This window comes from Crinia signifera, chromosome 4 (assembly GCF_055691185.1).
Source record: "Crinia signifera chromosome 4, ASM5569118v1, whole genome shotgun sequence".
In the NCBI taxonomy this organism is placed as follows: domain Eukaryota; kingdom Metazoa; phylum Chordata; class Amphibia; order Anura; family Myobatrachidae; genus Crinia; species Crinia signifera.
This window is the reverse complement of record NC_139220.1, coordinates 323,825,774-323,839,743: the sequence shown is the minus strand read 5'-3', so window position 1 is coordinate 323,839,743 and position 13,970 is coordinate 323,825,774. Positions and strand designations below refer to the sequence as shown.

Sequence of the window (13,970 nt, the reverse complement as noted above, 5' to 3'; positions counted from 1 at the left end):
GCTTAATAATAACCACGGGCCACGTCCCACTGATTCCATGTGTAATGCTTTACTATAACCACAGGCCACGTCCTCCCAATACCATGTGTAATGCTTCATTATTACCACAGGCCACGTCCTGCCGATACCATGTGTAATGCTTCATTATTACCACAGGCCACGTCCTACCGATACCATGTGTAATGCTTAATAATAACCACGGGCCACGTCCCACTGATTCCATGTGTAATGCTTTACTATAACCACAGGCCACGTCCTCCCAATACCATGTGTAATGCTTCATAATAACCACAGGCCACATCCTACTGATTCCATGTGTAATGCTTCATTATAACCACAGGCCACGTCCTACTGATACCATGTGTAATGCTTCATTATTACCACAGGCCACGTCCTACCGATATCATGTGTAATGCTTCATAATAACCACAGGCCACATCCTACTGATTCCATGTGTAATGCTTCAGAATAACTACAGGCCACGTGCTACCGATACCATGTGTAATGCTTCGTAATAACCACAGGCCACGTCCTACTGATACCATGTGTAATGCTTCAGAATAACTACAGGCCACATCCTACCGATACCATGTGTAAGGCTTCATTATAACCACAGGCCACGTCCTACTGATACCATGTGTAATGCTTCAGAATAACTACAGGCCACATCCTACCGATACCATGTGTAAGGCTTCATTATAACCACAGGCCACATCCTACCGATACCATGTGTAATGCTTTACTATAACCACAGGCCACGACCTACCAATTCCACATGTGATGCTTTTTACCACAGGCCACGTCCTACCGATACCATGTGTAATGCTTTATTATAACCACAGGCCACGTGCTACCGATACCATGTGTAATGTTTTATAATAACCACAGGCCACGTCCTACCGATACCATGTGTAATACTTTATTATAACCACAGGCCACATCCTACCGATACCATGTGTAATGCTTTACTATAACCACAGGACACAACCTACCAATTCCACATGTGATGCTTTTTACTACAGGCCACGTCCTACCGATACCATGTGTAATGCTTTACTATAACCACAGGCCACGACCTACCAATTCCACATGTGATGCTTTTTACCACATGCCACGTCCTACCGATACCATGTGTAATGCTTTATTATAACCACAGGCCACGTCCTGCCGATACCACGTGTGATGCTTCATTATAACCACAGGCCACGTCCTGCCGATACCATGTGTAATGCTTCGTAAAAACCACAGGCCACATCCTACCGATACCATGTGTAATGCTTCGTAATAACCACAGGCCACATCCTACCGATACCATGTGTAATGTTTTATAATAACCACAGGCCACATCCAACGATACCATGTGTAATGCTTTATTATCACCACAGGCCACGTCCTGCCGATACCACGTGTAATGCTTTATTATAACCACAGGCCACGTCCTACCAATACCATGTGTAATGTTTATTATAACCACAGGCCACGTCCTACCAATACCATGTGTAATGTTTATTATAACCACAGGCCACGTCGTGCCGATACCACGTGTAATGCTTTACTATAACCACAGGCCACGTCCAACCAATTCCACATGTGATGCTTTATAATAACCACAGGCCACGTCCTACCGATACCACGTGTAATGCTTTATTATCACCACAGGCCACGTCCTGCCGATACCATGTGTAATGCTTTATTATAACCACAGGTCACGTCCTACCGATTCCATGTGTAATGCTTTATTATAACCACAGGCCACGTCCTACCGACACCATGTGTAATACTTTATTATAACCACAGGCCACGTCCTGCCGATACCATGTGTAATGCTTTATTATAACCACAGGCCACGTCCTACCGATACCATGTGTAATACTTTATTATAACCACAGGCCACGTCCTGACGATACCATGTGTAATGTTTATTATAACCACAGGCCACGTCCTGCCAATACCACGTGTAATGCTTTACTATAACCACAGGCCACGTCCTACCAATTCCACATGTGATGCTTTATAATAACCACAGGCCACGTCCTACCGATACCACGTGTAATGCTTTATTATCACCACAGCCCACGTCCTGCCGATACAATGTGTAAGGCTTTATTATAACCACAGGCCACGTCCTACCGATACCATGTGTAATACTTTATTATAACCACAGGCCACGTCCTGCCGATACCATGTGTAATACTTTACTATAACCACAGGCCACGTCCTACCAATTCCACATGTGATGCTTGATTATAACCACAGGCCACGTCCAGAGGCACAGACAGCTCAGAATCTGATCCGCCACGTATTATTCAGGAAAAATCCTGTTATTATACCATAACAACCATCAGAACATGCGCTGGAAATCCCGGAGTTGATGATGGGGGAGGTGTATCAAAGGGAGAGATAAAGTGAGACAAAGTTGACCATAGCAACCAGCTTTTGTCATGTTTTTAACCTGTGCTAGATAAATGATTGGTTACTATAGGCAACGTCTGTACTTGCTTTGATACATCTCCCCATGTGTAATATAGGCAGAAGGAAAAGTAAGCATATGAATCCTAGCATAGACAGTGTCTATTATTTCGACACCAAGGGGTCGACTTGCACAAGGTTGATATAGACAAATATGGTCGACACAATAAAATGTTGACGTGTTTTTCATTCATGAATTTACCATGATGTTAAAGTATTAAACAGTCCCACAAAAGTTAAAAAACTTGCGTCAACCTTTTCATGTGTCGGCCATTACCATGTCAATCTTTTGCTTGTCTCGACCTTTTGTCAAAGGCAACCCACTGCATGTCGACCTTTTGACAATGTCAACTTATACATTGTAGACCTATTATCCCGATCCTGAGGCTCAGGCTATGTACACACCGAGGGGCCAGTCACGGAGCCATGTTCCCATATACATGTATGCAGACAGGAACACAGGAAGGAGAGCTCGGAAGGGGACAGAGGGGGGCGGGACTGCTATTAAGTCAACCCCATATGGACCGAAGCACATTAGGTCAACAGGGTCAAAAGGTCGACATAGCAATGGTCAACAAAGAAGTGGTCGACACAAGGTCTTTTTGTATTTTTGTATGTTTCATCACATGTGACCACAGTCCGAGGTAAACGTGTATCTACGTGGGCTCGCCACGTTTCGGGCATGGTGGCACGATCGGCGACAGGTTACTATTCCCAATCATCCGTCTGTCCCCCCCCCCCCCCCCCCCAGAAAAAAACCCAAAGCCTTTTGTGTGGGGACTATGTAAGAACCGGACCAGACCCCGGACCGGACCCCCCCCCCGGACAGGATGGAATCGGTACCTCTGTCAGACCAGACTTAGGTCTACAGTCATTAGGTCGACCCCAGAAGGTCGACTATCCCCAAGGTCGACAGGGTTAAAGGTCGACATGGGTCAATGTCGACATGACTTAAGGTCGACATGGGTCAAGGTCTACATGACTTAAGGTCGACATGGGCCAAGGTATACATGGGATTAGGTCGACATGAGTTTTTCACTGTTTTTTTACCCGAATGTCGACCTCGCATTGCCCGACAGGACACCCCCTGGGCCGGACGCTACAAGCTCCGGACTGCAGGTTTTGATATCAGGTCCTGCGGTCCGGGGGGTCTTTTCCTGGTCCGGTTTTTACCCGTACCCTTTTGTATGTTGACCATTGCCACATCAACCTTTTGTATCTGTCGACCTTAATGCATGTCGACCTTTCAACTGCCGACCTATTGCATGTTGTCCTATCATCCAAATACCCTGCCTAGGAGAGCCATTTACACAGGAGAGGTGTCCATTGTGTCAGTTAACATGAATCCACCTTGCTACACCCAATTGGAAGAACATTAAGAGCACAGATTAGCCCGCCATCTTTGTACACCCATGTCGCCGCTTTACCTGGTTGGTAGATAGAGGCCATGTTTGTACACTCATGATCCAGCCAGCCGCTGGGACACGGACGCCATCTTTGTACCCCGATGACACATTCAGCCGCTGAGGCACGGCCGCCATCTTTGTACTCCCATGACGCTGCCAGACGCAGGGACACAGCCGCCATCTTGGTCCTCCCGCGGTATCGCGGTACTTTGCCCCCGGCTCCTCCCCCGCCGCCCGGCACCAGACAGAGACAGCGCGAAAGGAATAATCATGGCGGCAGTGAAGATGATGAGTCCCGGGGCAGCGGTTTTTAGCGGCGGGGAGCCCGCGGAGATGGACTGGATGAACCGCGAAGTCACCACCGGGGTGAGTCCGGGCTGAGGGCGCTGCTGGGCGGCTCGGGGAGGTTACGCGAGGCCGGGGGGAGCCTGGCGTTTAGGCCGCTGATGCAGCAGATACCCGGCGGCGTTGTCATGGGCCAGTGTGCTGGGACATGTAGTGCCACTGTAACAGGCGGGGACTTAGTACAATGGGGTGTGCTGGGACATGTAGTGCCGCTAACAGGCGGGGACTTAGTACAATGGGGTGTGCTGGGACATGTAGTAGTATAATGGGGTGTGCTGGGACATGTAGTGCCACTGTAACAGGCAGTTACTTAGAATAATAAAGTGTTCTGGGACATGTAGTGCTACTGTAACAGGCAGGGACTCCGTATAATAGGGTGTAGTGCTACAGCAGGTGGGGACTCGGTATAATGGGGTGTAGTGCTACAGCAGGTGGGGACTCGGTATAATGAGGTGTGCTGGGATGTGTAGTGCTACAGCAGGCAGGGACTCGGTATAATGGGGTGTAGTGCTACAGCAGGTGAGGACTCGGTATAATGGGGTGTGCTGGGACGTGTAGTGCTACAGCAGGTGGGGACTCGGTATAATGGGGTGTAGTGCTACAGCAGGTGGGGACTCGGTATAATGGGGTGTAGTGCTACAGCAGGTGAGGACTCTGTATAATGGGGTGTGCTGGGACGTGTAGTGCTACAGCAGGCGGGGACTCGGTATAATGGGGTGTAGTGCTACAGCAGGTGGGGACTTGGTATAATGGGGTGTAGTGCTACAGCAGGTGGGGACTCGGTATAATGAGTGTGCTGGGATGTGTAGTGCTACAGCAGGCAGGGACTCGGTATAATGGGGTGTAGTGCTACAGCAGGCGAGGACTCGGTATAATGGGGTGTGCTGGGACGTGTAGTGCTACAGCAGGCGGGGACTCGGTATAATGGGGTGTGCTGGGACGTGTAGTGCTACAGCAGGCGGGGACTCGGTATAATGGGGTGTGCTGGGACGTGTAGTGCTACAGCAGGCGGGGACTCGGTATAATGGGGTGTGCTGGGACGTGTAGTGCTACAGCAGGCGGGGACTCGGTATAATGGGGTGTGCTGGGACGTGTAGTGCTACAGCAGGCGGGGACTCGGTATAATGGGGTGTGCTGGGACGTGTAGTGCTACAGCAGGCGGGGACTCGGTATAATGGGGTGTGCTGGGACGTGTAGTGCTACAGCAGGCGGGGACTCGGTATAATGGGGTGTAGTGCTATAGCAGGCAGGGACTCGGTATAATGAGGTGTGCTGGGACGTGTAGTGCTACAGCAGTTGGGGACTCGGTATAATGGGGTGTGCTGGGATGTGTAGTGCTACAGCAGGCGGGGACTCAGTATTATGAGGTGTGCTGGGACGTGTAGTGCTACAGAAGGCGGGGACTCGGTATAATGAGGTGTGCTGGGACGTGTAGTGCCACTAACAGGCAGGAACGGAGTATAATGGGGTATGCTGGGAAGTGTAGTGCTGCAGCAGGCAGGGACTCTGTATAATGGGGTGTGTAGGGACGTGTAGTGCCACTAACAGGCAGGAACTGAGTATAATGTAGTGTATTGCTACAGCAGGCGGGGACTCGGTATAATGGGGTGTGCTGGTATGTGTAGTGCTACAGCAGGCGGGGACTCGGTATAATGGGGTGTGCTGGGACGTGTAGTGCTACAGCAGGCAGGGACTCGGTATAATGGGGTGTGCTGGTACGTGTAGTGATACAGCAGGCTGTGACTTGGTATAATGGGGTGTGCTGGGTTGTGTAGTGCTACAGCAGGCAGGGACTCGGTATAATGGGGTGTGCTGGTACGTGTAGTGATACAGCAGGCGGGGACTCGGTATAATGGGTTGTGCTGGGATGTGTACTATTGTAAAGCGCAACGGAATCTGCTGCGCTATATAAGAAACTGCAAATAAATAAATGTGTAGTGCTACAGCAGGTGGGGACTCGGTATAATGGGGTGTGCTGGGATGTGTAGTGCTACAGCAGGTGGGGACTCTGTATAATGAGGTGTGCTGGGACGTGTAGTGCCACTGTAACAGGCAGGAACTGAGTATAATGGGGTGTGCTGGGACGTGTAGTGCTACTGTAACAGGCAGGAACTGAGTATAATGGGGTGTGCAGGGGGGATGCAGTTACAATCCCGGCGGTCGGGATCCCGACGCCGGAATCCCGACCGCCGAAATGCAGACACATTCTCCCTCCGTGGGTGTCCACGACAACCCTGGAGGGAGAATAAATTAGTGTGCCGAGCGTAGCGAGGCACCGGGCCCACTGCGTGGCGAGCCCTCAAGGGGGGGCGATCCATGTCCCCCCCTTGTCGGCATTTCGGCTGTCGGGATTCCGGCGTCGGGATTCAATACTGAATCCGTGCAGGGACGTGTAGTGCTACTGGAAAATGCAGGAACTGAGTATAATGGTGTGTGCTGGGACGTGTAGTGCTACTGTAACAGGCAGGAACGGAGTATAATGGGGTATGCTGGGACGTGTAGTGCTGCAGCAGGCGGGGACTCTGTATAATGAGGTGTGCTGTGACGTGTAGTGCCACTAACAGGTAGGAACGGAGTATAATGGGGTGTGCAGGGACGTGTAGTGCCACTGTAACAGGCAGGAACTGAGTATATTGAGGTGTGCTGGGACGTGTAGTGCCACGAACAGGCAGGAACGGAGTATAATGGGGTGTGCAGGGACGTGTAGTGCCACTGTAACAGGCAGGAACTGAGTATAATGAGGTGTGCTGGGACGTGTAGTGCCACTGTAACAGGCAGGAACTGAGTATAATGAGGTATGCTGGGACGTGTAGTGCCATTGAACAGGCAGGAACGGAGTATAATGGGGTGTGCTGGGACATAACCAAATATTTTCTCCTCTCTCTCTCTCTCTCTCTCTGCAGACGACGATCATGGCCGTAGAGTTTGATGGTGGTGTGGTTATGGGCGCGGATTCCAGGACGACCACTGGGTGAGTACAGTACCCATGGTAACATGGATGGATATTCCTGCCTGCGGCCTGACATCATCACTTCTAGATGGAGACATCCTCATCTAGCCATGTCTGGATAGTCATGGTGAACCATAGCTAGCCAAGGCCTATTGCTCTCAGCTGCAATACAATACATAGAACATTACAGTAGGGCAGCGGTTCTCAAACTGTGGGTCCCGACCTTCTCAGCATGGGGTCGCGACTCCATGTTGCTGACCATCAGGCTGATGACTTTTCTGATCTCAGTCAGTGATGAAAGGAGTCTATAAATCAGTTGAATTGTCTGTTACTTCAGACTCCTCACATCACTCTGTGCCTCCACAATGCTGCCATGTATGTGCTGTCTGCTGACTACACGTGTGATGTAATGGGTTATGGTATATCAGACTCCTCCCATCACTCTGTGCCTCCACAATGCTGCCATGTATGTGCTGGCTGCTGACTACACGTGTGATGTGATGGGTTATGGTATATCAGACTCCTCCCATCACTCTGTGCCTCCACAATGCTGCCATGTATGTGCTGTCTGCTGACTACACATGTGATGTGATGGGTTATGGTATATTGGACTCCTCCCATCACTCTGTGCCCCCACAATGCTGCCATGTATGTGCTGTCTGCTGACTACACATGTGATGTGATGGGTTATGGTATATCAGACTCCTCCCATCACTCTGTGCCCCCACAATGCTGCCATGTATGTGCGGTCTGCTGACTACACGTGTGATGTGATGGGTAATGGTATATCAGACTCCTCCCATCACTCTGTGCCCCCACAATGCTGCCATGTATGTGCGGTCTGCTGACTACACGTGTGATGTGATGGGTTATGGTATATCAGACTCCTCCCATCACTCTGTGCCTCCACAATGCTGCCATGTATGTGCTGGCTGCTGACTACACGTGTGATGTAATGGGTTATGGTCTATCAGACTCCTCCCATCACTCTGTGCTCCCACAATGCTGCCATGTATGTGCTGTCTGCTGACTACACGTGTGATGTGATGGGTTATGGTATATCAGACTCCTCCCATCACTCTGTGCCTCCACAATGCTGCCATGTATGTGCTGTCTGCTGACTACACGTGTGATGTGATGGGTTATGGTATATCAGACTCCTCCCATCACTCTGCGCCTCCACAATGCTGCCATGTATGTGCTGTCTGCTGACTACACGTGTGATGTGATGGGTTATGGTATATCAGACTCCTCCCATCACTCTGTGCCCCCACAATGCTGCCATGTATGTGCTGACTGCTGACTACACGTGTGATGTGATGGGTTATGGTATATAAGACTCCTCCCATCACTCTGTGCCCCCACAATGCTGCCATGTATGTGCTGACTGCTGACTACACGTGTGATGTGATGGGTTATGGTATATAAGACTCCTCCCATCACTCTGTGCCCCCACAATGCTGCCATGTATGTGCCGTCTGCTGACTACACGTGTGATGTGATGGGTTATGGTATATCAGACTCCTCCCATCACTCTGTGCCTCCACAATGCTGCCATGTATGTGCCCTCTGCTGACTACACATGTGCTGTGATGGGTTATGGTATATCAGACTCCTCCCATCACTCTGTGCCTCCACAATGCTGCCATGTATGTGCTGCCTGCTGACTACACGTGTGATGTGATGGGTTATGGTATATTAGACTCCTCCCATCACTCTGTGCCTCCACATTGCTGCCGTGTATGTGCTGTCTGCTGACTACACCTGTGATGTGATGGGATATGGTATATCAGACTCCTCCCATCACTCTGTCCCTCCACAATGCTGCCATGTATGTGCTGTCTGCTGACTACACGTGTGATGTGATGGGATATGGTACATTAGACTCCTCCCATCACTCTGTGCCTCCACAATGCTGCCATGTATGTGCTGACTACACGTGTGATGTGATGGGTTATGGTATATTAGACTCCTCCCATCACTCTGTGCCCCCACAATGCTGCCATGTATATGCTGTCTGCTGATCACACGTGTGATGTGATGGGTTATGGTATATCAGACTCCTCCCATCACTCTGTGCCTCCACAATGCTGCCATGTATGTGCTGTCTGCTGACTACACATGTGCTGTGATGGTTTATGGTATATTAGACTCCTCCCATCACTCTGTGCCCCCACAATGCTGCCATGTATATGCTGTCTGCTGATCACACGTGTGATGTGATGGGTTATGGTATATCAGACTCCTCCCATCACTCTGTGCCTCCACAATGCTGCCATGTATGTGCTGTCTGCTGACTACACGTGTGATGTGATGGGTTATGGTATATTAGACTCCTCCCATCACTCTGTGCCTCCACAATGCTGCCATGTATGTGCTGTCTGCTGACTACACATGTGATGTGATGGGTTATGGTATATCAGACTCCTCCCATCACTCTGTGCCTCCACAATGCTGCCATGTATGTGCTGTCTGCTGACTACACGTGTGATGTGATGGGTTATGGTATATCAGACTCCTCCCATCACTCTGTGCCTCCACAATGCTGCCATGTATGTGCTGTCTGCTGACTACACGTGTGATGTGATGGGTTATGGTATATCAGACTCCTCCCATCACTCTGTGCCTCCACAATGCTGCCATGTATGTGCTGTCTGCTGACTACACGTGTGATGTGATGGGTTATGGTATATCAGACTCCTCCCATCACTCTGTGCCTCCACAATGCTGCCATGTATGTGCTGTCTGCTGACTACACGTGTGATGTGATGGGTTATGGTATATCAGACTCCTCCCATCACTCTGTGCCTCCACAATGCTGCCATGTATGTGCTGTCTGCTGACTACACATGTGATGTGATGGGATATGGTACATTAGACTCCTCCCATCACTCTGTCCCTCCACAATGCTGCCATGTATGTGCTGTCTGCTGACTACACGTGTGATGTGATGGGATATGGTACATTAGACTCCTCCCATCACTCTGTGCCTCCACAATGCTGCCATGTATGTGCTGACTTCTGACTACACGTGTGATGTGATGGGTTATGGTACATTAGACTCCTCCCATCACTCTGTGCCTCCACAATGCTGCCATGTATGTGCTGTCTGCTGACTACACGTGTGCTGTGATGGTTTATGGTATATCAGACTCCTCCCATCACTCTGTGCCCCCACAATGCTGCCATGTCTGTGCTGTCTGCTGACTACACGTGTGATGTGATGGGTTATGGTATATCAGACTCCTCCCATCACTCTGTGCCTCCACAATGCTGCCATGTATGTGCTGTCTGCTGACTACACGTGTGATGTGATGGGTTATGGTATATTAGACTCCTCCCATCACTCTGTGCCCCCACAATGCTGCCATGTATGTGCTGACTACACGTGTGATGTGATGGGTTATGGTATATCAGACTCCTCCCATCACTCTGTGCCCCCACAATGCTGCCATGTATGTGCTGACTGCTGACTACACATGTGATGTGATGGGTTATGGTATATCAGACTCCTCCCATCACTCTGTGCCCCCACAATGCTGCCATGTATGTGCTGTCTGCTGACTACACATGTGATGGGTTATGGTATATTAGACTCCTCCCATCACTCTGTGCCCCCACAATGCTGCCATGTATGTGCTGACTGCTGACTACACGTGTGATGTGATGGGTTATGGTATATTAGACTCCTCCCATCACTCTGTGCCTCCACAATGCTGCCATGTATGTGCTGTCTGCTGACTACACGTGTGCTGTGATGGGTTATGGTATATTAGACTCCTCCCATCACTCTGTGCCTCCACAATGCTGCCATGTATGTGCTGTCTGCTGACTACACGTGTGATGTGATGGGTTATGGTATATTAGACTCCTCCCATCACTCTGTGCCTCCACAATGCTGCCATGTATGTGCTGTCTGCTGACTACACGTGTGATGTGATGGGTTATGGTATATTAGACTCCTCCCATCACTCTATGCCTCCACAATGCTGCCATGTACGTGCTGTCTGCTGACTACACCGGTGATGTGATGGGTTATGGTATATCAGACTCCTCCCATCACTCTGTGCCTCCACAATGCTGCCATGTATGTGCTGTCTGCTGACTACACGTGTGATGTGATGGGTTATGGTATATCAGACTCCTCCCATCACTCTGTGCCTCCACAATGCTGCCATGTATGTGCTGTCTGCTGACTACACGTGTGATGTGATGGGTTATGGTATATCAGACTCCTCCCATCACTCTGTGCCTCCACAATGCTGCCATGTATGTGCTGTCTGCTGACTACACGTGTGATGTGATGGGTTATGGTATATCAGACTCCTCCCATCACTCTGTGCCTCCACAATGCTGCCATGTATGTGCTGTCTGCTGACTACACATGTGCTGTGATGGGTTATGGTATATTAGACTCCTCCCATCACTCTGTGCCTCCACAATGCTGCCATGTATGTGCCGTCTGCTGACTACACGTGTGATGTGATGGGTTATGGTATATCAGACTCCTCCCATCACTCTGTGCCTCCACAATGCTGCCATGTATGTGCTGTCTGCTGACTACACGTGTGCTGTGATGGGTTATGGTATATTAGACTCCTCCCATCACTCTGTGCCTCCACAATGCTGCCATGTATGTGCTGTCTGCTGACTACACGTGTGATGTGATGGGTTATGGTATATTAGACTCCTCCCATCACTCTGTGCCTCCACAATGCTGCCATGTATGTGATGTCTGCTGACTACACGTGTGATGTGATGGGTTATGGTATATCAGACTCCTCCCATCACTCTGTGCCTCCACAATGCTGCCAAGTATGTGCCGTCTGCTGACTACACGTGTGATGTGATGGGTTATGGTATATCAGACTCCTCCCATCACTCTGTGACTACACATGTGATGTGATGACCTTCTACAGTAACTTGCTGGGTCCTGTAATTAGTATTATTGTCTGATGGGGTCCCAGAGTATAATAGTTTGAGGACCCCTGCAGTAGGGGGTTATAATCCTATCACAGGGCTAGATGAGGATGGCTCCATCTGTAGTACCAGCAGGGTATGATGTAGGTGGCAGCGCTGACACTTATCTCCCATGCGCAGGGCGTACATCGCCAACAGAGTGACTGACAAGCTGACCCCTATACACGAGCGGATATTCTGCTGCCGGTCCGGCAGTGCCGCAGACACCCAGGCTATCGCTGATGCCGTCACGTACCAGCTGGGCTTCCACAGGTAACCATCCCTCTCACCTGTGTTATCTGTGATCTCTGAATGCAGCGCTCTCCTTATATACTGACCTGTGAATGTGTTGCCGTGTCTCCTCCAGCATTGAGCTGGGCACTCTGCCCCTCGTACACACAGCGGCCAACCTGTTCAAGGAGATGTGCTACAAGTATCGGGAGGATCTGATGGCCGGGATCATCGTGGCTGGGTGGGACGAGAGGAAAGGTGGCCAGGTGAGGTCTCCTCCTGCTGCTGTGTGTGTGCGCGCGCGAGCGTGGGGGGGGTTGGGGAATGCCTTTACAACTACTGTGTGTGTGTGCAAGGCTACTACTATGTGTGCTGCTGCTGTGTGGGTCTTCCTGCCTGCCCACCTGTCACTGACTGACTGTGTGTGTTGGGCTGCCTGTACGGCTGGTGTGTGTGTGTGTGTGTGTGCTGCCAGCTGTACTGCTGCTGTGTTCCTGGCCAGCTTCCTGCCTGGCCCAGTACTATGTAGGAGTTGTCTGTTCCTGCAGGTGTACACCGTGCCCATGGGAGGAATGATGGTCCACCAGCCGTTCTCTATCGGTGGTTCCGGCAGTTCCTATATATACGGCTTTGTGGATTCCACGTACAAATCAGGAATGACAAAGGAGGAGTGTCTGAAATTCACAGCCAATGGTGAGATCCTCGTGTCCAGATAACATGCTATCCCTATATACCGGCCCCAGATAGTAGGGGGCTATGGGTCTTAGTGTTCTTTCTAGCACCCACTATCTTTTAAAACCCATGCAGTTCCTCTTCCCCTGCCTGGGGTGTCGCTGTCTGCTGTGGTGTTTCTAGCACAAGTCTGGTTTGCATATCAGTGCTGATATACAGACCACACTGTGCTAGATGCACTACAGCAGACAGACACCCCAGGCAGGGAAGAGGAACTGCATGGGTTTTCAAAAGATAGCGGGTCCTAGAATGAACACTAGGTCTGCTCCTCCCCCTGACACAGGCAGAAGGGAGCTGTGAGCCTGCCCCTCCCACTGCAGGGTGACACAGAAGGGAGCTGTGAGCCTGCCCCTCCCACTGCAGGGTGACACAGGCAGAAGGGAGCTATGAGCCTGCCCCTCCCTCTGCAGGGTGAGACAGACAGAAGGGAGCTATGAGCCTGCCCCTCCCCCTGCAGGGTGACACAGGCAGAAGGGAGCTAGGAGCCTGCCCCTCCCCCTGCAGGGTGACCGACAGATGGGTGTAATAATAAGGCTTCCTGTGGCGTAATCTGTGTCTCTCTTACAGCACTGGCTTTGGCTATGGAGCGGGACGGGTCCAGCGGAGGTGTCATCCGGCTCGCTGCCATCACAGAAGCCGGGGTAGAGCGACAGGTCATTCTCGGTAACCAGCTACCTCAATTCCCAATGTCATGAGCGCCCCATTCCCCCCGTATGTTCGGCTGTTATGTTTTCTTATTACACAATAAAGACCGGTTCTGATCCACTGCTGTGTGTCTCTGCCAGCGTCGCGCATGTCACTGTGTGTCTGGGGGCTGCTGCAGTGACACAGCCCCTTACACTGGCCTGTAATACAGTCTGTATGAGGGGGCTGCTGGT

General features: G+C 50.7%; 1 protein-coding gene across 1 annotated transcript; it reads left to right on the top strand.

Annotated features, from left to right (window-relative positions):
* The first annotated feature begins 4,079 nt into the window (after nt 1-4,079).
* PSMB6 (proteasome 20S subunit beta 6) lies at nt 4,080-13,857 on the top strand. The gene is made up of 6 exons (XM_083185715.1): nt 4,080-4,241; nt 7,124-7,191; nt 12,271-12,402; nt 12,497-12,626; nt 12,909-13,053; nt 13,660-13,857. The coding sequence occupies exons 1-6, from the start codon at nt 4,146-4,148 to the stop codon at nt 13,785-13,787; spliced, it is 699 nt and encodes a 232-aa protein (XP_083041841.1). The 5' UTR covers nt 4,080-4,145; the 3' UTR covers nt 13,788-13,857.
* Nucleotides 13,858-13,970: the final 113 nt, after the last annotated feature.

Coding starts and splice junctions, on each gene's coding strand:
- PSMB6 (XM_083185715.1), top strand. CDS start 4,146: ATGGCGGCAGTGAAGATGATGAGTCCCGGGGCAGCGGTTTTTAGCGGC. Junction 12,627..12,908: donor ACGAGAGGAAAGGTGGCCAG/GTGAGGTCTCCT, acceptor CTGTTCCTGCAG/GTGTACACCGTGCCCATGGG. Junction 13,054..13,659: donor TCTGAAATTCACAGCCAATG/GTGAGATCCTCG, acceptor TCTCTCTTACAG/CACTGGCTTTGGCTATGGAG.